Here is a 26,939-nt window from a genome sequence, read left to right as displayed (position 1 = left end):
TTGTAATGGCAAACATAGACCCTGATATGAAACAGTGTAACAGGTACCACATGGATCGGTAAGGTGGTACTGGTGTGCATAGTAGTGCAAGATGGAGTAAACAGTGCAAATAGTCATCATTGTGCAGTGACTATGCTAAAGTGACAGTGCAGAGCAGTGTATTAATTGCAGTTCAGCAGTCCAGCAGCAGAGGGGAAGTAGCTGTTCTTGCGGCGTGAGGTTCTGGTCCGAATGGACTGTAACCTCCTGCCTGAAGGGAGTGTCTCAAAGAGTCCATGTCCAGGGTGAGAAGGGTCAGCTGCGATCCGACCTGCACACCTCAGAGACCTGGACATGTACAGGTCTTGGAGAGATGGCAGGCTGTAGCCGATCACCTTCTCAACATTGATTGACACTGAAAGTCAGACAATTTTGGCTCTTGGTAATAGCAAATGTAACTTATATATATATTTTTTTTAAATCCCGGTGAATAAAAATGTCATACAAGATAAAAACACAATCAAAAATCAATTGGATGGATGAAGCAAAGGACGATGTGGGCAAATATGTTAATATATCCAGGGGTGTGCCGCCCCATTTGCACACCGATAGGACAAAGCAGGTTTAGAAAATGGATAAATTGATGGACAAATATGTTAATGGCTTCCTTTCAGTTGGTCAAATAATTAAATAGTTAGACCAGTACCATGTTTTCTCATTTCATTTCGTATTGTGCCTTTTGTAATGTTTTGTGGCAATTACTTCTTCCCAAAATAAATTGACTTTGAAGTGACTGCATTTATTATCTGGGGACTAGTTTCAACCAGAAAACCCGAACATGATGTTTCAAAGATGTCAAATAAATATTAAATGGCCTTTACCAATTCTGAATATTGGCCTAGAAATTTAAAACATGACAGAAAAACACATTTATCTAGTCTTCCACTTCCTCATTACAGAATCTACATAATGATGATGGTCAAATATTACATTATGTTTAGTTATTTTTTAAGCTTTTTTTAAGTATTTTCAACTAAAATATTGTTGTTGGGAGCCCTGTTTCTAAAACTTCTGGGGCTCGGAGCAAAGACATGAAGTGGGATTTTATATTGGAGCCTGGTAGGAGAGTTTGGTAGGTGAAGCTTTATGTACTCCATCACCTTAACACAGCCCAGTGCTTTAAGAATCACAGTTACCGAGACAAGCTGTCAGTACCTACTGACTGGAAGGAGAGACAGAGGAAAAACAATAACACTGTGAGAAGAGGGCAGGGAGGTGGCGGGGGAAACCGCGGTAGCTCAGGATAGCTCAGGGGAACGTGATTGAGACAGAGTGCAGCTGATGCATGGCTTCAGCAATGATGTTCGTGACTGAATTCTTGACATGTTTTACTGGCTTGTAACCCTGAGATCTGTTGGTGAACTTACTGTAGTAAGTAAGTCCAGATTGTTCCAGTGATGGAACCATTGTATGAGGATATAAAGCATGTTTACAGGAACACTACACATGCAGTAGTGGAGCCTGTAGATGGGGGTAGTTGTGTAACCTTGACACTGAACTGTACCGCAGCCCAGGGCCACACAATCAAAGCTCATATACTGTATTTTCTAGCACATTCACTTCAGACTGCTGTGTGTCCATGTTAATTTAAAAAAAGAAGGTGTGATATGCTTCATATAGCCTTAGCACTTAGCTCTCCTGACTGAGTTAATGTTCTAGAGGAGATTGAAAACGCGCTCCTTTCAACTTCCTTATTGAGCATCTTTCAAAAAGACAGGTTTGTGGTGGCCATTTCTCTCTGCCTGCAGGGCTGCAGGGAGAGTGTGTGTGTGTGAAGGAAGTGTGCGATGGGGGCATGCTGCATGATTGAAACGTGTGTCTGTGACTCAGCTGTCATAGTCTGCCCAAAGACGCTGTAAATCCCACCTCAGACACGCTCTCTGTTAATAGGCTTTTTATACACTGTGTAAATGACAGAGTCTGACATTTATGTTCTCTCTCACATATATGCACACATACAGGAAGTCTATATTCAAAGCTGCTCCTGCTTAGGTCAGACACATGATGGTACAAATTATACATTATTTACTATATATTATGGTAATTTTAGCCTTTGTGTGGATTAGTTACAGAGCTTATATCCAGCAGGTTTTCTCAGGCAAAACGGAGGATACGAAAAATGGTTGATTTACATTATAGGTTTTAAAAATCTTAATTTTGTCCTCCAGGCTTTTGTGATGTGGACGTGTGAGGTGCTCATCAGAGAGAAGCTTCTCAGCTAAGATGCCTGCTTCATTTGGTGCATATCTGGCAACCAAGCAGCAAGAAACGAGCCACCGCTGTTAGAAACCACCCTGCTGCGCAACAGACATACCACATGCTACAGCCTGATACCAACCGTGTTTTTAGTCTGTAGATAGCTACATGTGTGTGATCTCAATCACTAAACTTCTATATAATGAAAGGCGTGGCTGCTTTGAGTGACAGGTCAGAGTCCACGTTATTGCATATTATTAGTAATTTTTTTCAAACTAAAATTTTTCAAAAGAATAAGTTATTAAAAAATAGAGAAAAAAGAATTTGACCATTTCCTATAACATTCACTGAATATGAAGTATTGAGTATGATCCTTCTTTTCTGCAGGCTGTCTTTGATTGCTGTGAGTGAATGAGTGACTCCACGACTACTAACCTAATGAATACGTGTTCACGAGATCCATTAGGTGCCTCAAATGCATACCCTAGGATATGCATTGTGTGCACTTTGTTTCCATAGCAACACACTGCAATTTCCTGCAGAGATGCTGTAGGTAAAAAAAAAATAATAATATAAGCATGTCACACAAAGCACTACAATTACAAGTGTTGCACATACACATGTACATGCAGAGGGATTGGGAGCAGTGTTGTCAGTATTCATATTTGTTCCCCTGCCTTCCTATCTGAGGTTTAAGTTTTACCGACCACTGACCTTGGTAACCGCACCAAAAACGAAATAACAAGGCACCCTGCCACCCTATATAGAACATATACCATCTGACAATCTCCAGACTGGCTTACACAGAGCTGCTGGAAATGATGTTGATGCCTCACTAGAACAATGAAAAAATATGAAAAAATGTTATTGTGTGAGTTTCTGCTTTAAGGCTGAGAACACTCAGACATAACATCAGTTACTGTAATTAATAACGGCTGTCTAAATAAAGCCTTGTGTCTTCTTAAAGGTCACAGAGGAAGAGGGGAAAGCGGCCGAGCGAAAAGAGAAGAAGGAGGCGCCACCTCCCGTCATCGTGTTTCCAGGATCCGCTCGCAACAGCACCAAGGGTCTACGGAGGCAGAAGAGGGACTGGGTGATCCCACCAATCAACGTGGCTGAGAATTCTCGAGGACCGTTCCCTCAGATGCTCGTCAGCGTAAGTGACAGATTTGATTGGCCGCATCAATGATTTGTCCTGAAGTTGCAGCTGGGATTTCTTGAGGACACTTCAGCTAACGCTGATTGGGGACATGTGTAATGGTAATGTAGTGATAAAGAACAGAAATACATTAGCATAGCCGGTGTGTTCTCCTTGCAGATGATTGTGCTGTGTTCCCTTGATGCAATTATAGTCTTAAGGTATTTAAACAGGCCTGCTGACCCTGACAAGGTTTCCCCTCAGACACAGAGCAAGCTCAAGAACGGCTAAGCAGCTAAACTCCCCCACAGTGTGACGTCCGTTGGGTTCACAGTGAAACTAATGATTATTTTTTTCCCTTCATGCACCCTTTCTTTCCTTCATCAGACCATTTCAGAGAGCTTGCTGGAGGTTTATTACTACTTTATAACTCCTTTATAACAACACAAACTTCACTCCGGGCTTCCTGTGAGATATAAGAAGAAATTCTATCCTAATGAGGACATGTTGGTTTAATTAAATCATCTTTCATATGTGTCCCTGAGCCTTCGAAATTGAAATGTTGCAACAACAACTGACATCAAATTACATTTCTGCCTAGCATTGAGCTTTGATAAGGCTAATATATAAGCAGGGCATGCTGAACGTTGGAGGTCGAGCCCTCACGCTTGTCGAAGGACAGAAATCATGAATAAATAAAAGTTTGTGTTTTCTGTTGTGCAAAGGCTCGAGTAGCAGGGTGCTTAAGATTCAGAGATTCTGTCACAACACACCGCATGGTTTGTCTCTCTTATGGCAACGCTCTAGATTCCAAGCTCGCTGTGTGCATTCATCAAAAAAACACATTCCAGGAGAGCGCTGCTTCATTCTGTGCTCTTTCTTTCCTCCTCTCTTTATCTGGAATATCTAGCCATCAGCTTTTCCTCGCTGTTTACAAAACTCTCACAGTTTATCTCTTTTGGGTTTTAAATTGTGCAAAAGAAGCATTTTTTTTTTTGCCTTTTGTTTCTGTTCTTTGTTTTTGGACCATGTTTCATCCAGTCCCCAGGGAAAAGCCTGGGGAGCTACTTGAAGCAAACTTTTTTCTTCTTCTTTTTTTTTTTTTATATAGTGGGAAAAAAACATCAAGTCAAAGAGAAGAGAGTTTGTAAGCCTGTGTTTTGGAGTTGGAGTGCTTCTGCAGCTGGAGTGTGTCCCATCAGCCTGGCAGAGTGTGGCATTCTCATCTGATCCTGCTGAGCCCCTCAGTAGTGCTGCACATGCAATAAAACTGGCCAGGCAGTTCTGCTGTTTCCACAAGCTGGTCAGAGTGAGGGAGAAAGAGAGGGGGGGTTTGAAGCAGGGAGGAATGGAGAGGGTATCAAAGGAACATTTGGAAGTGTGGTGTGCAGCCAAACACAATCCACTTTGTGCAGTAAATAGGTCCGTCAGGGGCTGGTGGATTGCTGAGGGTTGAGCGTTCGGAGCAGAGGAGAAGCGATGCGTGTTGATGCCTCTGTTGGGCTCTGTGGCTCCCGTCTTTCTCTTTAATGATGACTGCAGGGCAGACGGGGCCATACTGAGAACTAGTGATTTTAACAAGGAGACGGGGGTGGATGTCATGGGGAGGATTTTGTTATAGTTATTGTTTATGTGTTTGGACCACTTTTAATAACCTGTTTTTTTCGTGTGTTGAGGATTGAGGCTTTTTGTGCATGTGTTTACTTAACTTCAGTCAGAACACGCTCCAGTTTCCAGATCCACACAAAGACAGGACATGGTTTCATGCTCACCCCTAATCTGAATGATCATTTTGAATGAATTGTTTTAAAAGCAGAGATGGCACTCCCATTCCAATCATTCCTTCACTTGTGCAGCTCTGTGTGCTGTGTCTGTGTGTGATGCTTCCCCTAATGGCCTGTGAAGTCTGTCCCTTTCCTAATGGGCTGTTCTGTCATCCAGCACAGCCCTGAGTGACACGCAGACAGCGGCCTTCCCCCGCCATCCCCCACCGCTTTTCTCCCTGCCCTGACCAAGTTGCCATCAGTTGGACAGGTGGGGTGACAGCGGCCCTCACCTGCATCTCCGCAGGTGTGCAGCACTGTCACTTTGATCAGGGCGACACAGGAGCGGGCAGGTGTCAGGACGGAGGCCCTGCTGACTGGCCTCTGAGCTCGCAGCCTGACATGGCTCGAGGGAAATGTTGACTGCTTAGGCAAAGTCTTGGCAGAACTGTACTCCCATTGAAAGCAAGAGTGTCAGAGCTCAGCGGGATGTTATTGACTGCATTTTATTAATAGCAGTGCAGAAATAATTGCTTCAGAACACCACACTCTGCACTGTACATCAATATGTTGTGTGCAAGTTCTGACTCTGTGGCTCAGTATTACACCTTATCAGCCTGTAGTGTCACCCATTTGTGAAACGGAATGTCACTGGATATGCTGTCTTTGCTGATAATAGACAGCATTTCTGGGCTTCCGTACAACAGATGGGCGTGAGCGCCGCATAACTTTTTACACAAAACAGTAGACTGGCAAAGAGAGCAATGGAACTGAAAGCTGTTCCAGTGAAAACACAGGGAGGAAGACATCCAGAAAGACCATAACAAAGAGTGAGCGGCGTCATTTTTCACAATAAACAGGTGTTCTTTGTCATTCTCTTTCTTCTGTGGCCAAACAGCCATCAATAACATGTAAGGGACATTGATTTTTCACTGGAGCTTTTTGAAACCTTCCATTGATCCATACACTTCTCCTACGGCAGAAAGGCATTGATTTCTTTTGCTCGGGTAAATAAAGACTCGACGTAGCCACCTACCACCCCACCATTCTCCCACCCTATCCCTTAACCCCCCCCTTTCAATGGAACAAACATCCATGAAAAAAAAAAAAACCTGATGAAACAATTTAGATAAGAAACATGATTTTTTGACCGTAGTAGTTGGTTGAAATGATGATTTTAATCCAGTGTCTCTATATACACAGATCTGTTAGGAGACCATGTTAGCTGCCTCCCTTATTTCTCCTTGTTGCCAGATTGAATATTAAGTCATAGGTGTAGAAATCATCTCGGCATGCTGTGGTTACCAGGCCTTCAACTCATCATCCTAAATTTCTGACACCGCTAGAATTTTATCTCAGCTTATCTATGGTCGCAAGACGCTGACAACGGCCGTCATGGAACCTGTCTCACAGTGCGACATGACCACCGATTGAGAGCCACGACCAAAGATATCTCCACGATTCTCCTACGGTGGTCGTCTTTCGTCTGCGACAGCCCAAAATAAGAGAAGAGGCATAAGAGAAGAGAAGGCATGTCATAGGCAGTGTGTGAGTGGCATTAGGACTCTGTCACCCTTTGCCTCATTGACATCTTTGTCTTCAGTCTTTTTCTGTCTCTCAGTCTGTCCTCCTGAACCTCCTCTGGCCCAGGGAAGTTTTGGGGTGTTTTGTTTAGCAGGGATATTATTTTGAGAGGGAAAGCATTTGTTTTGCGAGCAGGACTCGGGGATGTGAAGAGGACTGCAATTTCAGCTGAACTGTTGTTTTATTGGATAATATTTCTTTGGAAGAATTTTTTTTCTGTCTGCCGGCTGTCCTGGAGACAAAGAAGCCAGATATTCCGATAAAACTGTGGTTACATCCCTCAATAATCACAGGGCATTATATTGACAGGGACACCATGGAGAGAAACAGCAGCAATATGCCAAATAAATGGGTACTTGTCTAAAACCTTTCAGTGACTGATATGACGGGAAAGTATTTTCTTTTATGCTCCACAGTTTTTTCAACAAGTCATTTGTGTCAGTAATTTGTTGTAGGCATTTATTTCCTGGTAGCAGCTTCAGAGCCTGCATGTTAAATAGTGCACAGAACATTTGTATCTGATTTTTGTTCTGTGTGCGTCGCTGTGCATCTGGTTGTGTTTATTGTGCTCGCTGCAGCACCTGTGCTCCATTTTCCACATCTCTCTCCGCGGAGTGCGTTGAGAGAAGCGTTTTTCGAGCAGAATGAGAGAACTTCCCCCCCGAGGTGTCTGCTTTCTCTGCGTACATTTACCAGTGATTAATGACTGCTCCGCTTCACTGACAGACACGGCAACAACAAAAACATCAGGAAGACTGACGAAAACAAAAATGGAAAGAATCTGAGAGAAAAGGAGGAACAAAAGGCAACAAGCGAGCTAGAGCAGATTTCAGTGGGGGGACTAAGATGGTATGATTAAGAAAGAGGAAAAGGGAGCAGGAGAAGGGGATGGGGGGCTAGACCGGGATCAGAGGCACGTCTGTGTCTGTGTTTGTGTTTAGGTCTGATAGATTTCCTGGAGAAGCGCTGTTCGCGGCCTCTTCCCTTGAGTCTAATGACGCCTTCTTGGCGTCTGCCACCCCACCACCCGGCCAACACCAGCACTGCACCGCTCCAGTTTGCCCCTCTTCATCCTTCTCCTCCCTCCCCTCCTGCTAAAACATATGCTCTCTCACAAACACACACACACTCTCTCTCAATCACAAACATACACATTCCCAGCCACAAAAAGAAATGACTTGTCCTACACAGACGGCAAACAAAGGATCAGTAAAGCGCATGTGCCTCATTGTTGCCTTTGTATATGCTCATTGTTTGGGGTTTTGTTTGGTCGCATTTCTGCTTTATCCCCAAACAAAGAGAAGAATAAGCAAAGCCAGAAAAAACAGGACTCCATCTTTTTATTTTTTATGTTTTGTTTTTTTTTGTACCTAGTCCACCAGAGAAACCGCAGGATGAAGAAACACAAGGATGTGAGTATTTAAGGATCACAGTTCCATCCTGAGCTCGGTCACTAGGAAACAGCATTGGCGCCCATATGGAACGCTTTATGTGAATGTTGAAAACACCAGGCTGAATAAATGGAGCCTGTGAAAACATTCAAATACGTGGCCAGATGAATTCAGTCGTACTGTACACGGTGTGCACGGCTGTATATGTATCTAAGCCCACTTTGAGTGCAGTGTTTTGTCTGAGGTCCTTGTCCTTGGCGGGTGTACAACTTGAACAACACATCGACTTGTGCGCTGCACTAACACAGACACACACACACACTGCATAAACTCCATCAACTCCATCAAGCAGGAAAGAAATGAAAGAAACAATAAACATCTTTTAGATAAGGGAGGACCTCCTGCAGAGTTTTAAGTGGGAGGAAGAGGGAGAGACCTCACTTCACTCTGGGGGAAAGTGCAAACAGCCATGTCAGCGTTTCATTCACTCCGGAACACATTTCAGTTTGTTTAAAACTTGCTGTGTGATTTCACCTCTTGAAGTATTCACACAAGGTATTTCCTTTCCAAACTCCATCTGTGATTTTTTTTCTCCCCGCAGTACAAACATCCACCGTTCTGGTGACACTGCAGATCATTTGGCTGAAAATGCAGCTTGATGTTTTCTTTTAACGGCGCTGGAGAAATGCTGCTGGATGGAAATGTCAGTCTGCTGGTCGCCCTGTCTGACAGTCAGTTTATTGATTTGTCTACTGCCTTGGTTCAGACTGAAATATCTCTTATATCAGCTACTTGTTATATTAGAATAGATTTTTGTTTTGCTTGTTGACTTTAGTAAGCTCTGTGTGCACTGTTATTGGCTGGATGTTTCTGCTGTATTCCTCTAACCCAGACCTGGGTTAGCAAGGCCCGCGAGCCACACCCGGCCTGCGGACTCTGCACACAATATTAACCAAAGGCAGCAGAAGTCAGCTGTTGAGCACGGCATAACCAGTAACATCTTCCCAACCCTCCTTGTCTCTTCCACGCTGCTGTACTGCATAATCCCATCTACTTTTTGTAGAGACACGGTCGCGCTGTGTACACTTTAAAAATGCTGTGAAAATGCTGAATGTACGGTAAAGCACACAGAAACTCTACGGCAAAGTAGGAAGTAGACATGGACACACACAGAGAGGACAGAGGAGGGACCAGTACATGACAGCAAAAGATTCTGACAATGATGAAAATGTAACAGGAGCATATTTATAAAGGAAGATACTATATATAATATAATAATATATAAAGGTGGATACTGTGCCAGTGGTCTCCAGTTTATATTATGATTTATGAAAAAAAAGTGGCCCTTTGCTTTTCTTATGGAAGTCTATGTGGCCCTCGCAAAAAAATAATTGCCCACCCCTGCTCTAACCCATAGTCCAGTACATTTAGCTTATAACCTCCTCCTCCTCTTTGGTTGTTTTTATTGCTAATTAGCAAATGTTAGCATTTATGTCTGCATCATTGGAATGCTTCATCTAAAGACTACATAACAGGGCTGTCCCATTTCCACGTCCTCTTCAAATGTGACTTAGAAATGTAACATTTTTTCCACGATGAGCAAAATTATGCCTGATTTCTGACCCCCCCCCCCGTTCTTAAATATCAGTAGTAATATATCTGTTGATCAATTTACAGCAGAAATAAACATGTTTACAGCCTAGTACAAGTAGCTTCTATTGATAACTCACTTTGTATAATGGGTGGGGCCACCTTGACTGACAACTCACACCCACCTCTCTATCTGTGTTGGGCCATCGTGGCGACAGTCGGAGCCTCCCACAGAGACTCAGAACAGCCCTTGAGAATCCTTAGGGAGACACCATGGACGCTTTGTCCCTATAGACTGTCTGTAGTCAGGACATGCAAATGTAAAATAGAGGAATTTAGATAAAAAGCCTCTTCATTTATTTAAAAAGTCTGTTCTTCTGACAGCTGGGATGAAACTGGATCACCAGCCCTGAGTTATGATGGCAGTGAGTAAAACCAGTGAAAGCTGAAAGTGCTTTACATTGTTCCTTTTGCTAATGGAGTCTTTGTGATGGGAGAACATGCTTCACCCCTGTCTTTTTTGACAGGTCAGATCATTAATGAAACATTTGACCATAAAAGCAATTTGACCATTTTTCTGAAGAGCATGAGACTTTGGTATTTAAGAGGAGAGGTGAGCCCCCGAGGGTACGCTAATGTCTCATGCAAGGAGGTGGTCAAAGGCAATCATGAAATAAGAAGCTGGATTCTTTCTGTACACTCAGTTCTGAGTCATGTTTCTGCTTAACAACCCCTCTCCCACACACATACGTTTGTACAGTAGCCTTGTTTTGGCATGCACCTTTTGAACTTCATTTCCTTTCCTCTAGTCAAATTAGTGAGATCAATGTAATTACACTTATCAGCCCCAGGAAATGAAGTCTTCTGCAATCTCCTGCTATTGACTAGAATAACAAATTGTTACTACATTCATACATTTGTCAGCAGCGTTTGGCCTTTGTTTCCTCTTGTGTTCAGGGAAGTGAGACTGAAATGTAATTTTCACTCTTTATTATCTCATTATTTTCAAATTAGTGGTGTGAAGTCACAGAAAACATGTTCATCAGGGATATTCAGCGAGGGTGGTGTGGCCTCGTTTCACAAAAAAAAAAAAACAGGACACAGAGCTGCTACTACTGAGGCTTTACAGTGAAAAAACAAACAACAAAAAAGCCCCATCTCAGCCACCCACTCAATCATACATGCACAGACAGCTGAGGCACACACACACAGGCATAGAGATAAACACACACATGTTCACAAATCCCTCTCTGATATGACATCAGGCAGCACCAGGCGGGCTCCCTCCTGGGTTCGGTTGGTGTTAAATTAAACAGTAAATCATTTCACCAAAAGACACAAGAGTTATGTGTGAGTCAAGGGCAACAGTTCTGGGCTCTTTAATAGGAGATGAGGAGGACTTTATGAAGGAGATAAATAACAGCTTAACAAACAGCCTCTGTCTGGTCCCCTGGAGGTTGGCCTCAGCGACCCTGTGGATCAGGAGGATGAAGGAGAGCCAAGAATCTCCATTTCTCTAAAGACATGAAAAAATAATGTGCAGTGAAATTGGAAGAAAGATATTCGGAAGGAGGCACTGGGAGGTAGGGAGCAGTAATGAAGTGTTGGGGGGAAGGAGGGGGTGGGGGGGTAATTGTAGGTGATAAGAGGCAAGGTCGGTCATATAGAGAGGACGGGCTGGCAGGTTAGAAGATACAGAAAGTCAGGCTGACTTGACGTACTTAAGGATCACATGCACAGGGTTCCTGAGCAGCACAGTGTAACACAGAGCTGGGTCCAACACAGGGTTCAGCAGAGCCTTTGCAGGGATACGTTTTAATTTAAGAGTATTTCTTTAGTTGGGTCTACGTTCCATCCCCCAATAGGTAGGGTTTATACTGCAGCCAGCCACCGGGGGCGATCAAGATATTTGGCCTCACTTTTAAAAAGCCATTAAGGTGTCCATCTTTAAAATGAATCAATGCCAGACAACCTGAACCTGTACCACTGCTGTATTTGTGTGTGTGCTTGTGTGCATGAAAATTGCTTTGAGTACCTTGGGTTAGTTGAAAAGTGATTCATAAATGCAGACAGTTTACGAACGTTGTGAGACTTCTTGCGGCAGCTTGGATGCTAAAATGGTGCCAACGTTGCTGTAATGTGACGGATAGGCAACCTGATAAGGTGTTTATGACAGTCCTCACACAGTCCACCAGTGAGGTCAAAGGGGTGGATGCAGAATATTACACTACTCAGGACTTCACTGTTAGATTCCCAACTTTTCAGTGTCGTTTCCAGTGTTGTCTTCCTACTGAGGCCGGGCTGCTTCCCTCACCTGTGCTCTGCAATATTTGCATGTTCACCTCAGAGACTAATGTAGCAAAATAAGATGGGATTCATCTCAAAGCAACCGCTTTTACAGGGAATGGAAGAAAAGAATAATTGTGTGAGGAGGGGAGACCTTAGGGCATGATATCGAATTGAAGTAAAGTGCTTTTGGATGCAAGTCATGTTATGTAAAATTCTAATCTCACTTAATGTGCTTGTATTTTTCCATTTCTCCCTCTTTGGCTCTTTCTTTCCTGGAGGTAAAATGTGAGGGAAATCCAAATTGAGGCCTACACCAGAATAATCTGATCCTATTTACTTTGTCATTTACAATGAAAGGCTTCAGTCAGGATCTTTTCAGGGAAGTATAATAGATACTGTCATGGGGTGATCATGTTTTTGTTCGCTGGGTTACAAAAAGAAAAAAAAAAAGACGACTGCATACACATGCGACGGTCTGCTACGAGCCGGCATACATCAGCGCTGTTTGTAATAAAATTTCTCACTGTGGCAATGAAATGCTTTATAGCATCTGGAGATGAAACGGCTCCTAAGATAAACAGTTTAGCACCAGATAAAAAGTTTGCAGGTTTCTCATTGCTTCTCACTTATGAGTCTTTCTGGCCGGCGCTCCCTGATGGTGCTTTATACGTTTTTATTTGCTTTTTATTTCCGAAAAAGAAAAGAACATTTACTCCTTAGACTCTATAAAAGATTTAACATCCCACATTGTTCATGAAGCCGTGATGTGAGCCATGCAGGGCTGTATGCACAGCACCTCACGTCGCCGCATACAGGGAGACGGTGCTACGGTTCATCCGAGGCCGTGCAGCAAAAACGCTGCTGTATGTAAGGATGTTTGTACTAGTAGCTGTGCAGCCAGCTTCACTTTAAAAAGGGGATCAGCGTCAAGTGAAGTGGCTCCGGTGGTTGGTGCTTTTTCCAAAGTTTAAACTGCAGGAAACAAAAGAAAGTTTGGAGAATCTGACCTTTTCTGGATCTGATCCGTTTTCTGATTTGTATCAATCAAAAAAGTTGACAAGCCAGCTGCTTCTGAAAAAGTCTACACCAGCCATCTGTATGTCATCCGTGTGACACACGCCCTTCTGCTCCAGCAATAATACACAGACCTGGCTCACACAGACACACACACACCTCCTCACTCTTCCAAGGTTCATTTGTCAAAATGACAGCTGGACTCTTGCTGTGGTGGAGTTTGCCAAGCAGAATCCCTCACTTGGTTAGTGGGAGCCAGAACATCCTAGGAAACATTCTGACACACACTTAGAGGCTGCGCCGTAATGTGTGTGCGTGGCTTGCCTGGCCGGTTGTGTCTTTGTGTCTGCGTGCGTTCAAATATGTGAATGTGCAACTTTTCCAAACACCCAGCAGCAGCAGCAGCAGCAGCAGCAGCAGCAGCAGCAGCATGGCGAGGTCCAGCCCCCTCTTCAGTTCCTGCCTGTGCTTGGCAGGGGCCGGCTTGGCAGGGAGCAGCCCATTTTGTCAGGCGTCCAGTCGGCATCAAACGTGCATACTGCTCCCGCCTGTACCTGAACACCTTTCTACCCACAGCTGTGTCCATAGACCACTGTTTACTTCATGATATCTCCGGAGCAACGTTTCTCACAATGCACGGCAGATTTACTCTAGCTGATCCCCTGATCCCACAAAGGTCACATGTCTGGTCAAGGGTGGGAAAACTCAATCCGTTCTCCTCTCGATATGGATCCATCCCGCCAGACGTGACTTCCAATCATACAAGTCCTGGTTGCTTCTCTGCTCGTCCTCTCCCCAGGTTTCCAGCCAAGAAGGGGGGTCACGTTCTGCTTCCAGTTCTGCTGATGCAGAGACTTCACAGCCACTTCCATTTTCCCTCCCTTATTCTCACTCTTTCTTCCCTCCTCTTTTTCCTCTAGTCTGCATTTCTCCTCTCCACTGCTGCCTGATGGATTTAGAAAGTAAGAAGAAGAAGGAGAAGAAGGGGTGGGAGGGAGATGAGGGATATGAAAAGTGGACACAGCAAAAGTGTGTATGTTTTAGGGGGTTTGAAGAGGGGCAGAGATGGCCGCAGAAAGTGCAGTCACAGCAGATTTTGCGCCACTGTTATCCACTGTCTCTCTCTCTCCCTCTCTCTCTCCTGCAAGTCTCCGACACTCTTTACTCTAATTACCCATATTGGGTTTCCTGGGGATAAAGGGACGAGGGGGGAAAAGGGAGTAACAGGAGGTCCTTGATATTGTCCTTGTCAAAGCCTATGGGAGTGACTGGAGGAGTCATTCATGCATCCATCATACTCCCAATTTCACAATTTAATCAATCTCCTAATGAAAAAGAGTGACAGAGAGAGAGAGAGAGAAGAGGAGGGGTAAAAGTAAGATGGCAGCTCTCACTCTCTAACCCCACTAAGCCCAAGCTAAAGGGTGCGGCCGCTCTTTGTCTGCCACCACAATGCCTGTCTTATTTTTATTCTCCCCCTCTGGAAGAAGGGAGTGCGGAGGGCGAGTCGTTCCATTGTTACCTCCAGGGAGAATAGCACCTCTAATTTGCCATAAGCCTACACTATTAAAGACCAGACTCCTGTCACACTGCAATAATTGGAAAAGTCATTCACTGCTTAACTTCTATTACTGCATGTTATTTTCACTAATGTGGAGGAAGGTTTTTTTATATAATCTCACCTGCGTCACTTCTAGCTATCATTCAGATGACACAAAAAGCACACACTGTCTCTGCCTTTCATTCTCTCACACACTGGAATAGACCGCTAAGCCAGATAAATCAGAAATTGCATCTTTTTGGTCCTGCGTCCTCTCTGCTCCCTCCATAAATCTGAGAATTGCATGACATAAACCTGTCCGTACACAGCCGCCGGTCGCCGTGTGGCAGTAAAGTTAAAAAGACAACTTTCTATGTCAGCTCTATCTCTAATCATTCATTTTTAAATGAATCAATATAGTCACACACAATAAAACTGTGATTTAATCGACATCTCATGGCCACAATTTACGATTGGTTGATTTATACCTAACCAGTCATATATTTAGCTTTTTAGTAGCTTATTATTATACTATCTTTTATTTAGAGGCACCCACCCAGGTAAGTGGTGGCACTTACCTGGGTGGGTGCCTCTAAAATAAAAGATAGTATAATAATTATAAGAAGGTTAGCATACTTTGGCCAGGGTGGCACCAAGCCGACGTACCTCATCTCTGTGTGTTTATGTGGAGAGGATCCCTTAGCATGGTGACCAAGAATGGTTAGAAACAGCAGAAAGGAGCCGGTTCCCTCGTGAAATGTGTTAAATGTCATAAATCTCGACCCCATTTTAATGGCTAGTCTTAACCAGTAGTTTTTAATTCCTAACTTAAACCACAAGTGAAGAGGAAACCATACAGCGGGTGAAAATGAAGCAGTGGTGGTAATAGAGCTGTGTTGTGCTAACATGTACTTTTACTGTTATATTAGCCCCATGATTGGATGAAATCAAGGAATGTGTATATTTGTTCTAATTGGGCCATTCAGCATTATTGCCACTGTGTATCTGAGGAATGTATTGTCGTCTAAATGTGGCGTTTTGTCATGAGGACGTGCTGCAGATATTGTGCATATCAAGTGTTTTGAAAGCGATGGTAGACAAAAAGTGTTAGTTTGGTCTCAGAAAATGGGTTTAATGCTGGACTTGTTCAGCCCAAATCATCTTGTATTTTTAGAAAAACAGTCAGAATTACTTGGGACATAAATCCCAGTCAAGGTATACGTCCTTCGTTATCCTTCAGCCATCATATCAGCCCATGCGGCCATCTTTTGGCTGGTGGATGTCAGTTTATGAGGATGTGGTGCCGTTTTTTGTTACTATGGCTTGACGGCAGCATTAGTCCAGCCTCGGCTTGTTTATCCATGTGTGGAGAATTGATCAAATAAGACCACTCAGCTCTGTGTGGTTGACCAACTGAAAGACTGACCATCTCACACACAAACAGCATTTCCAGTCGTAACTGGACTAATTAGTCGTCCGACTCTCCGTCTAAAAGTAACATCTGGTAGACTCCAGTCAGTCTTCGCCAACTAATAACTACAAAATGATAAACAGTTTGTGTTTCATGTTGAAGGCAGTGAGTACATTTTTGTAAATCCCGACTTCAGACTCAGATGCTCAACATCAATCCTGCCCTGGCTTTTGAAGACATACAATGCTGTACATCAAAGTGTGAACAAAAGTCTGTGTTTTAAAAAGGCCACAGGAAAGCTCAGACACTTTTCCGACTCGCAGCAAAACACACAAGGTGTCTTTTCATCTCTGAGCCTGCACCCGAGTGCATTTGACAGATGGAGTGTATATGTGAAATTCATTGCCACCTCCCTGTCCAAAAGGCTCCTTTTTCTTCAGAGTTAACCAGTCCATTTGTGACCTGTTGACCAATACCGGTATTTCTTGTGTGCTTGTTAGGCTTTGCTGTCCTGTTGATGGACCTGCTGTTGAAGTCCTCTTTGTTCCTATCAGCATTTGTGTTTGGAGTAGCTGTCTCTGTCGGGATTTAGAGCTGTGGCTTTCAGCTCTTCGGGGGTTTTGCTGGGACTTTGCTGTCTGCAGGAGACAGACTGTTCCTACTGTCCTACTGCTCACTGAACCAGTGTCATTCCAGCACACCTGATGACAGGCCTGTGCGTGTTGTTTTTCTTCTGGTGTGTGTCTCTTCATGTTTGTGTGATATGCCCAGGCTGTAGATTCGGATGCCTTTTTATTTGAAGTAGCAGAAGAAAAGCAGCATTTCATAAACACAACAAATTAGCTTTTCATGTTAATTAATCAGTATGTTTATATAATTAGTACAACTTTTCTTATTTTTAAAACTTCAGTAAAATGACTTTTTTCTAATCTGAACACATGAAGTGTCTGGACGTTTGAAGCTGTCTGGACGATATAATGCACAAAGCTGCGAGACGATTCAAGCTTTTTTTTATTCTTTCAGTGTGTTTGAAGTGGAAGGTTTTATTCAACTTGAATGCAAAGGGATTTTGAGAAATGTCTCACTCGCATTGTTTTTGAGACAGGCATTATCGTGGTTAATGTGGTTTATGTCTGCACCATCCCCAGAACGGAAACATCGGCGCTCCCTGTTCCCACGTTGAAACCACCGTCAGCCACATCTGATGGAGCATCTGCTGCTGTATGTCATGTTCCTTCAGCTGCAGTTACTTTTTTACACTTTATGTATTATAACAGCTTTGTTAAAGATTAAACCAGTGGCTTTAAAGTAAGGGATGCACCGAAGTGAAAATTCTTGGCCGAAAACACAGAGAAACAAAACCTATTATGTCAATAGTTAGAACCTTTGCATTTATGGCTATAACTGTGTACTAACCTCACTAAAATCAAGATATTGAAAATGCACAACTTATTATTATATTAATGTTTCAAAGAATAAATACTTATTTAGCACATTCAAACAATGCACAATATAAAATAAAATAACTTAGCTTGACCCCACTCATGTACATTGTATTTAAATAGGGCCAGTACATAAATAAACTTTTGTCAAATTAAAAAAATGTCCAGCAGAAAAATCTGATGTCACATATATAGTAAATCAGAACAGTATAGCCTGTCTAGGATTTTTTGAGGCAGGATCTGACTGAACACATCAGACAGCAAGGGCCTCTCCAAGCGTTTCTACCCATCCACGCGGCCTGGACCATTTCTCGTGCGCGCTGCTTTATTCCCACATCCAAGTATGATCTTTATAACGCGGATCAATACCGTCGTGAGGAAGTGCAGAGAATCCAAGGAACGCGTGCTGACGGACTACGAGTGTACTTTTTAACATTTTCACTCCATGGTCCGCCTCTTTGCTTATAAGACGCTTTAGTGCTGTGTTTAAAAGAATAACGTCAGCTGCAGATGTGTTAGAGGAGCGGATCTCTTTAACACCTCAGACATGCTGGAGCGTCATCAAAAAAACTTTTCGGCCAAAAATTTTCGGTGGCCGAAAATTCAGTGCATCCCGACTTTACAGCCTCTGTTCGTGGCTTCTAGCACCTCACAAAAAGCGGGGTGTCGTCAAGGTTACATGTCAGATGATTGTGTGATCGAACAGCAGAACAGCCGTTTTTCCCTGAAGGACCCACAGTACAAAGACTCTTGTGTAATATCTATGGTAATTGCTTCAGTTTTATTCCTGTAGCCCCGCGAGCATTATAGCAGTGCATATGGTAATTCCAGCTCTTTGCACATGCTAACCTGTGGATTATCTCCACTCTTAATTTGTATTTCAAATGTGCACAAGATCAATTTTAATATATATTGCCATGGCTTATAATGGTTATAGTACCTATAATGCCCAGGTTCCTCACAACTTTCTGAAGGATATAATCAGAAAGTGCCATGTTGGTTGAAGTTATATGTTTCTGGTGGCATGTGGAGACCAGCTGCATGTAGAATATATATAAAAAATTGCTTTTTGGAATCTATACCTCATTAATTGTGCAGTGTACAACTGTTTACAGTACAGTCTATGTGAATCTCTTACCCAATATTTGGATGTTTTTGTCGTGTGTTGGTGAAGAAGAAGCACATTATTAGGTTCTCTTCACTGACACTAATCAAAACTACCATCGGGCATGTAGTCCTCTGTGACACCGCTAATGAACATGGTAGCTGTAGAAGCTAACAAAAACAACCCATTTAAATAATTGAGTTCCTCTACTTGTATCATTACTGTTACTATTAATTATAAAACTGCTGAAGTGCTGCATGCACAGTGCACCGAATACTTCTCTTCCATCAGATTTCTAAAATGAAGAGTTGCCTAAAAGTTTTTATTTTAAATCGTGGATGGTAAATGAATGTTTAAACTTGTCTCATCAATTCTGCATTCGGTAGTATTGATCATTTTGGAAGAGCATCGCTGAATTGGGTGGTGGGTGAAGCTACTCCACCCACCAGAAGATCATCATCATCAGCGTCTTAACGTGGAGAATTAGTATTTTCAACTTTGTATACTGGAGCCCAAAGGCTCTCCCATTCCGTTATTTATGCTGCCTCTTCTCCTGAACTACCACAGTGAGAGTTGTGTGTTTTGAACGCTGAGGCAAACAAATGCAACAGTGCAGTGCTCAGCAGTATTCCTCCTTTGTATAGGCCACTGAAATCCACCATTACCTGAGTCTGAACTCTGGGTGAGTTTACCCAGGCTGAGTTCAGGACGCTTTCAGGTATTTTCACCAAACTTTCACACAGAAATACAAATAATTTAAACCTTAAAGTAACAGACAAAACTTTACTGATCAGAAAAATAGAAATCAATACCACTGAATAGGTCATCACACATGCTGGAATACCCTGTACATCTTTGTAGTGTTGATATTATCACCAGGCAACAAGAGGTCGATATTCATATCTGTTGTTGTTTCGGGCAGGGTTCATCAGCATAGCAGCTGAAAATAGGAAGAAGAAGAAGATGGAAAAAGTGTGAAATGTGCCGTATCTGGGGGGATGTACTTATCAACCAAATGTGTTGTTTGTTGTTTATGTGGTTGCATTACATGTATGTACAGTATAAATACTCTTCTCAAGCTCAGGTCAAATCTCCCACCAGGATGAGACTCGTCACCATGGTAATCAAAAAAGAATTGGGGGAATACTTGTTGAAAATAATGATAACATATGTTATTATCACCAGGAAGAGGCAACAAGAGGCCAATAATATATATATATATATATATATGTATATATGTTGTTGTTGTTGTGGGCAGGGCTATCACCATAGCAGCTTAAAAATGGCGACGGAAGAAGGGAATATTTTTCCATATATGTAACCATGTGCCATTGGGGGATGTTGTTATTAACCAAATTTGTTGTTTGAGGATGTGTTTATGTGGTTTACATTTACGTACTCTTCTCAAGCTCAGGTCAAATCTCCCACCCAGGATGAGACTCGTCACCATGGTAACTAAAAAAGAATGTAGGGATGCTTGTTGAAAATAGTGATAACATATGTTATTATGCTCCTCACCTCTTGCCCGTCGATAGCTGGGACAGGTTCCAGCCCTCCTGTGACCCTGTACAGGACAAGCGGGTTCACAAAACTCACATAGTCTTATTGCATGTTAAGAGGCCCAGTTTAACCAACAAGTGAGTGAGAGTGGGATAAAGTAGTCCGTCTAACATGTAGTTTTATTTGTGGAGCTGGTCTATTAGACCTTGACCACAAAAAGAAACTCACTGCCACTCTGTTACAAGACGCCATGTTTGAGTCTGTTCAGACTCCTTTTATTGTTATATACTGTATGTCAGAACGATGTACAGGCCTTCACTACGCAGCAGTAGTTGGGTACTTTTTAAATTGTTAGTTAACATAAATTTTTAAGTGAGAGTTAATTCCTTTGCACCCCAGTGACTGTGACTGTAGAATGGCAGTTCATTCCCCCTCTCTTCATCTTCACTTCCCCGTTTTCCCCCAAGACCCGGTGGCACGATAATTTCTCATTTGATTCAGTTTTTGCCTGGCAGAAGGGAGCTAAGCTCACTGATAAGATCTCCTTAAGAAGCAGACAAGTTGTCAGTAATGAAGGGAATTGCTTTGATCCGTCGACAAATAGGTCATTTAGACAGTGTCTGGTTTCAGATACCGGATGATACAGTCATGACTCTCTCTCTCTCTCTCTCTCTCTCTCTCTCTCTCCCTCTCTCTCTCTCTCTCTCTCTCTGTCGCTATCAATCTTTCTTAGCTGAGCGGCTTTAGTCCTTTTTTTCTCTCCTATAGATTCACACTAACAATAAAGGATAGAATGAAAGAGACAAATCTGAAACATGTTTTTTGATTATTATTGGCACTTTGGAAAATGGAATCCTTTGTTATTTATTATCCAATAGAGACATTGTGTTTATGTGTGTGAAGCACAAGAAGAGGGGAAAAAAAAGGAGCAACAGAAAGAGAGTGAGAGTTTCCCCTCTCTTCATTAAAGGAAGAAAAATTACTTATGCAGTTATGAGAAGCTCTTCGTGTTCATCTCACGCTGGGGTTTTTTCAACACATTCCCTCCCTCTCTGAAGTTAAAATGGCAGAATGACAGTGGGTGCTGCTCGGTATTGAAACGACATCCCGCCTGTCACAATATTCTGTGATGAAAGGAGGAGACTGATAACATGCAAGAACAGCTAGCTGATTCATTTTCTTCACATCCATTACTGCATCCCTTAATGTACATTGGATTTATTGCATTCATAATTAATCATGGAGCAGAAACGATGGCGGCGGCAGCGCTTCATCGTCACTGTGCTTGTTGTCTAACTTGTTCGGTGTGAGAGGTCGCAGGAGAAACTGCAACCTTTGAATGTAAACATTTCCATTCGTTGGCATAAACAACATCTTTCTGTGTGCACGCTTGAAAGTACATATGCAACCATGCACAAATATTTTGGTAGAAACAGAGGAGGACAAAGATTCTGGCGCCATCACTCATGAGTCTTAAAAAGCGCCTACATGATCGTTGTGGGAGGGAGCGCTAATTGGCTGGAATGACTGTGAAAACACACACATATCCACCACAAAGCAGGGCGAGCTGGAAAACGGGTGGGAAATTAGGGGGGGCGGAGAAAACCCAAATGGAATTACTGAGAGCTATCACTTCCTAACTGGTGAGGATTTATTCGCCACCGCCACAGCCAACGGATTGAAGTAATTTCATTTTTCATGCATGGCTTCTGTCCCCACAGAGACCTGAAGCAAAGCGAGAGGGAGTGAGTGTGTGATGAGAGGAAAGAGGGAGGAGTGTCGATGAGAGAGAGAGAGAGAGAGGCAGGGCATAGGAAGAGGGACGAGGAGAGGGGAGGAGAAAGGGGGGATGGATGGGGTGAGGAGTCAGATGTGTAATAATTGCTGGTGTTCTCTAAGTCGTCAGGAGAGGTGCAGGTGAGCTGCTGTGCTGCAGCTCCTCTATGCTTTGCATTATACAGAACGGGCCTGACTGTACATTAGGAGTTCAGCTAAGCTGCTAGCTGGATATTTGTTAGCTTGTCGGCGTTTAGCCGGGGTGGAGTTTCTTTGAAGTAATGTCAGTCGATGCCTGCAGCTCATTAATTATCACAGCTGTCAGCAGTAATTCACTGAAAAATGTGTAACGCAATCTGACGTTCTCCTCCCCCCCCAATCCCCACAGAGAAAACACACAAACATGCACACATGCACAAACAGAACTAGTGTTGTGACAGCTCCTCCTGCCTTCTATACCTGATCACACTGGAAAGATACACCTCCACCTGCTGCTGATGATGATGATGTTATTCCTGATGAAGAGGAGGAGAAAAGGAACATTATGTTAATAGCAGATTCGTTAATGGTGACGGTTTTTTTTTTTACCAGTGGGAAAAGTCAGGCTGACACCTGCTCAACACTCTGCGTCCTTCCCTTGTCCTTGTTAGTTTCTCCAGCTATTTTCTCAGCAGGCCTGAATTCCTGGTGTGTCAAAAGTGTGGCTAAATTGGTTCCTCGAGTGGTGAAAGATGGAGACAACTTTGGACAGTCTTACTCTGGTGGTGCACTCAGGCTCTCCACTGAAATAGTCATTGATTAGAAGAAAAAGGTTGGCCATTCCGGTGTGTGTGTGTGTGTGTGTGTGTGTGTGTACAGTATGTGCCTGCATACTAGAGTAAGTGTATGATTGAGTCATTTTGATACACCAGCTTATTTCATGGGTTGTCATGTAGTTAATGGACAGAAATGGGATGCTTGGAGGTTTGGACTCTATTTGGGCACTATATTGAATAAGTCCTCCAAATGAGTCCCAATTACACAGCACTTCAGTCCAAATCACAGGGCTAGCAGTGCACTTAATGCACCTATTAGTTGCCTATCTGGCATGGAAAGCTGAACCAAAAAACCCAGGCCTATTTCTTTTTTTTTTTTGGAGAACATCCTGCTCCCATGCCCCCTGGTTATTAAAATCATTTTCTTTTTGTGTGCAACACTAGATTTGAGATATATTTCCCTCCTAGCCTCTGCAAAATTTGTTTATTGTTGTGTTGCCTATTCCCTAATTACACAACGATTACAGCCTCGTATTTTCACTCTCCTATCTAATTGTCATTATTTGTTCACAACAAGTCCCGGTGAGGCTGCTGCGAGTCTTTATCGCTAACCTGCCTGTCAGAGGGAACACTAAATAGATGTTGATTTCCTCTCTCTCCCTGCTCTGAATTCACATTTTTCTTTTGAAGCTGTCCTACAACAGCCCAACAGCATGCGCCATGCTCCCAGTGGGGGCACTAATGGAATCCTTGAGTATGTAGAGGCTACAACTGTCATAAGTGTGTGTGTGTGTGTGTGTTACTCACATTGTGTGGACGTAAAAATCTGTAATAAATAAGTCAAGTTTCAGAGCTAGTTTCCATGATGTAAAAACAATCATGGCGTGGTTTGAGGAAGGATTAGAGTTGGGCAACTATTGCGAATAGTTGGACTAAGCCTCCAGGAAATGAATACGAGCCAATGTAATGTCCTTCTGAAGTGATGAAAACTCCACTCTGTGTGTGTGTGTGTGTGTGTGTGTGTGTTTCCAGTGAGTAATATTCAATATCAAGTTTTTGAAGACAAATTATGTAACTCCAAGGCTGCATATCACAAACTGGTCCTTAAATAATACATAACACCTTGCAGTCTATATTGCACCGAGAGGCTTTGGCTGCCTGTGGAAACTTTCATTTGACTCGAGTTATCTAAAGAGAAATACAGACATGAAGCTACTGAAATGCAGGGTGAGACTCAAAGTGTGTTCCTCTCTGTGTTGCAGATTCGTTCCGACCAGGATCAGGACATCTCGATCCGGTACAGCATCACCGGGGTGGGAGCGGATCAACCACCCAACGAGGTCTTCAATATAGACCCCGTGCTCGGAAAGATGTTCGTCACCAAACCTCTAGACCGAGAACACCGCTCGTCCTACCATGTGAGTGTCTGCACCGCACGAAGAAAGATAAAACCCAACATGAAGTCTCATGGAATACAGACATTTTTTAGATAATTGTTAAATGCTGATCATATTAGAGCTTCTTTGTTGTTTAGTAAGAAATATTTCCTCCATCAAACTGATTACAACAAGGTATGTGGATTTCCTGAGGACATGTGGTCCTCAGGAAAGAGGCGCTGCTGGTTTTTGGAGCAGCTGAGCGCCCTCCAGTCCTGAGACAGAAAGCGGAATTTAACATCGGATATCTTCATCACTGCTAAATGTTCCCTTAAGCAAGGCAGCTGATGCCACAAGCAGTTTGCAGTTTTAAATATTTTTAAATTAAAAGTATATATAAATATCCACCACTGTATCTAAAGCAGAGCATACCGCCCTGCTATGCCTTCTGTTTAACCAGTGCATATACGAGTATGACTTTTTTTTGTGAGCCATATTTTTGTGCTCTTTCAGACAAAATACCATCATCTCTCATTTGAATGAAACTTCCATCTCCTCTGCTGTCACCTTTTATGCAGTGTTTGCTGTTCTAGACGTGAACATACCAAGAAATCTGGCAAGTGCATTTAAATTTAAAAACAGTCCTAACGTGTCGCACCGCTGCTTGAGCTAGTCTCCCCCACTTCTCTTCCTGCTGCTCAGGAAAGACACCCACAACTCTCTGATGTAGTGAGCAGCAACGCCGGGTTCATCAATTTAAGTTTCAGTCTTTGGCTTTTTCTGTCTCTGCACCTGCCACTGTCTTTGTATTTATACGGGCACCTACTCTGAGTTACTCTCCAAGTGAGTCTAACGCTTCCGTGGGGGGTGAGCAAGATTTATACCCAAGAGGAGCTCCGATCAATGAGGTGATTTGTTAAGGGACGGGGGGATGCTTACTAAAGGCTTCCTAAGTTAAGTGCATGTTTGTTGTAGAGGAAAAGTGTGGAATACAAAGTGCAGTGGGGAACCAGATGGGACAAGGTGAAGATGTATGTGAGCAAATGGATGAAGTAAGGTGTTGTAAGCTGGATTTTGAAGGGTAGGCAAGACGGTGTCGCATCTGCCCTCACTCCAGCATGGAAGTAACGCTGTCCATGCACGAGCCCAGTGTTCATTTTGGCAGCAGTTTTTGATTTAGTTTTTATTTTAGTCTTGTGACTAAAATGTCATTTAATTTTAGTCACGTTTTAGTCATCAACATTTTTTAACTTTTAGTCTAGTTTTTCTGCCGTGGATTCAGTCAGCAGCAGCGTATTAATTTATCGATTTTGTCACCTTTGAACGGATGTTAAGATGACTCGTCTGCAAATGTCGCTTTAAGTTTGTGGTGTTCTTACCGCTCCACAGGTTTGCAAACCGTCATGTTTGTCTTGACACGTGTCCGTGTGTCTGTTCTTCTCCCATTTCTGTTACCGTTCATGAGTACGGCTTCTTCCAGCATCGCGGGGTTACGTCAAATGTGTGCGTAATGTCCTTACGACGCAGAGAGATCACTTCTGATTGGCTCTCTGCTGCCGTTTTCTGATTCGTCCCTCCCTTCCACAAAAAAAATTTCCTCTGACTGGATCTCGTCTCCATCAATAATTTCGTCCTGTTTTTATTCGCTGACGGAAGTGTCAGTACATTTCGTCTTCGTTTTTGGCACCGTGGTTGTTGATGGTTGTTCTCCATTCTCCTGATGGTGGTTTCATGAGCACTAACGTTAGCCAGTGTGAGAGAGGCCTTCAGCTTTGTTAAGGTTACCCCAGGTTTCCTTCGTAACCTTGCAGCCTATCACACGCCCTGTGTTTGGAGTAATCTTTGTGGATAGATCACTCCTGCAGAGGACAACAATGGACTTGAATTTCTTCATTTGTACACAAACTTTTTCCAGCTGCAACAGCTGTTGGTATGATGTCCTCAGAAATGTCCTTTGATGTTTATACACTGCCACAAACACATGTTGTGAAGAAGAAGTTTTATATATCACCGGGCACTCACTGACATTTTCCATTGATTGAAAACACCTCTGACCACATGGATTCTGATTTGACCTGGATCCTGGAGGTTTACACACATATCTACATATCCACATATCAGTTTTATTTGTTTACCATCAGGACTTAAATATCAGCTGTTGAAGTTTTGGGTCATATTTAAGTGCAAATTCTAACTGCTTCACAAACTTTGGAGCAGCTTTGAAGCAGCACTGTATGTAAACAACACAGGTCAACAAGACCGCTTCACTATCTCGAGGCTAATCGCAAAAACAATGGCAACCCCTTCGACAGACTTTGGCTCTTAAAGCCGAGCGATTTCGTGTTATTGAGCATCGACAGCAGATGCAAAGTTAGCGTTTGACTTTGTGGTCTCTCTTTTGTTTACTTCATATTTCATGCAAGGACAGAACAAAGTTACGCTCTAGTTCTTTTCTTTATTTCAAAAGAATGAGCACTCTGAAATTCAAAACCAGCCATGCAACAAGATGCATTCTTATGAGGGGGAAAAAACCTTGAAGCTTCTAGGTCTGCTGTTATCTTATCTGCTGCCTCTTGCCAAATGCAGAGCGCTGGTATGGTCTGTTTTCTCCCTCCTGCCTTTCAAGATAATAACTTTAATGTGGGCCCAGAATTACATTTTGCCTTCTTTAAACATGGCGGTAATCTCTGACTCCTGCTGTTATTGAATTAGGGTGTGGGTTCACGTGGGATGGAGGGATAAGGGGGGAGGGGATGGGTGGTTGTGTGGGTAAAGATAAGGGGGGGGGTGCTGGCTCCTAGGCCTGTTACAGCACAGTGAGATGGGATGTGCGATGGCAGCACGCGGATATTGGGTGCAGGACAGATCAGACAATGCAGTGGAAAAAGTAAAGTCAAATTAACCTCACGGAGACCTGAAGATGCAATTTCGGTGAAGGTGCAGACGGTGGAGAGGAGAGCAGTGGAGAGGATCTTCACCTCTCCGAGGAGGAGAAGTCGATGGAGAATGCTACTTATTCTATTTCCTGCC

General features: G+C 43.1%; 1 protein-coding gene across 1 annotated transcript in view; it reads left to right on the top strand.

Annotated features, from left to right (window-relative positions):
• The window catches only part of LOC114438345 (cadherin-4-like), a 117,186-nt gene that overhangs the window by 58,991 nt on the left and 31,256 nt on the right, over nucleotides 1-26,939 (top strand). The window contains exons 3-4 of the mRNA XM_028409608.1: nucleotides 3,203-3,391; nucleotides 23,796-23,951. Coding sequence (XP_028265409.1) covers nucleotides 3,203-3,391; nucleotides 23,796-23,951 — 345 coding nt within the window. The remainder of the gene's footprint in view (nucleotides 1-3,202; nucleotides 3,392-23,795; nucleotides 23,952-26,939) is intronic.

Source organism: Parambassis ranga, chromosome 7 (assembly GCF_900634625.1).
Source record: "Parambassis ranga chromosome 7, fParRan2.1, whole genome shotgun sequence".
In the NCBI taxonomy this organism is placed as follows: Eukaryota; Metazoa; Chordata; class Actinopteri; family Ambassidae; genus Parambassis; species Parambassis ranga.
This window is presented reverse-complemented; position numbering and strand designations above follow the sequence as displayed.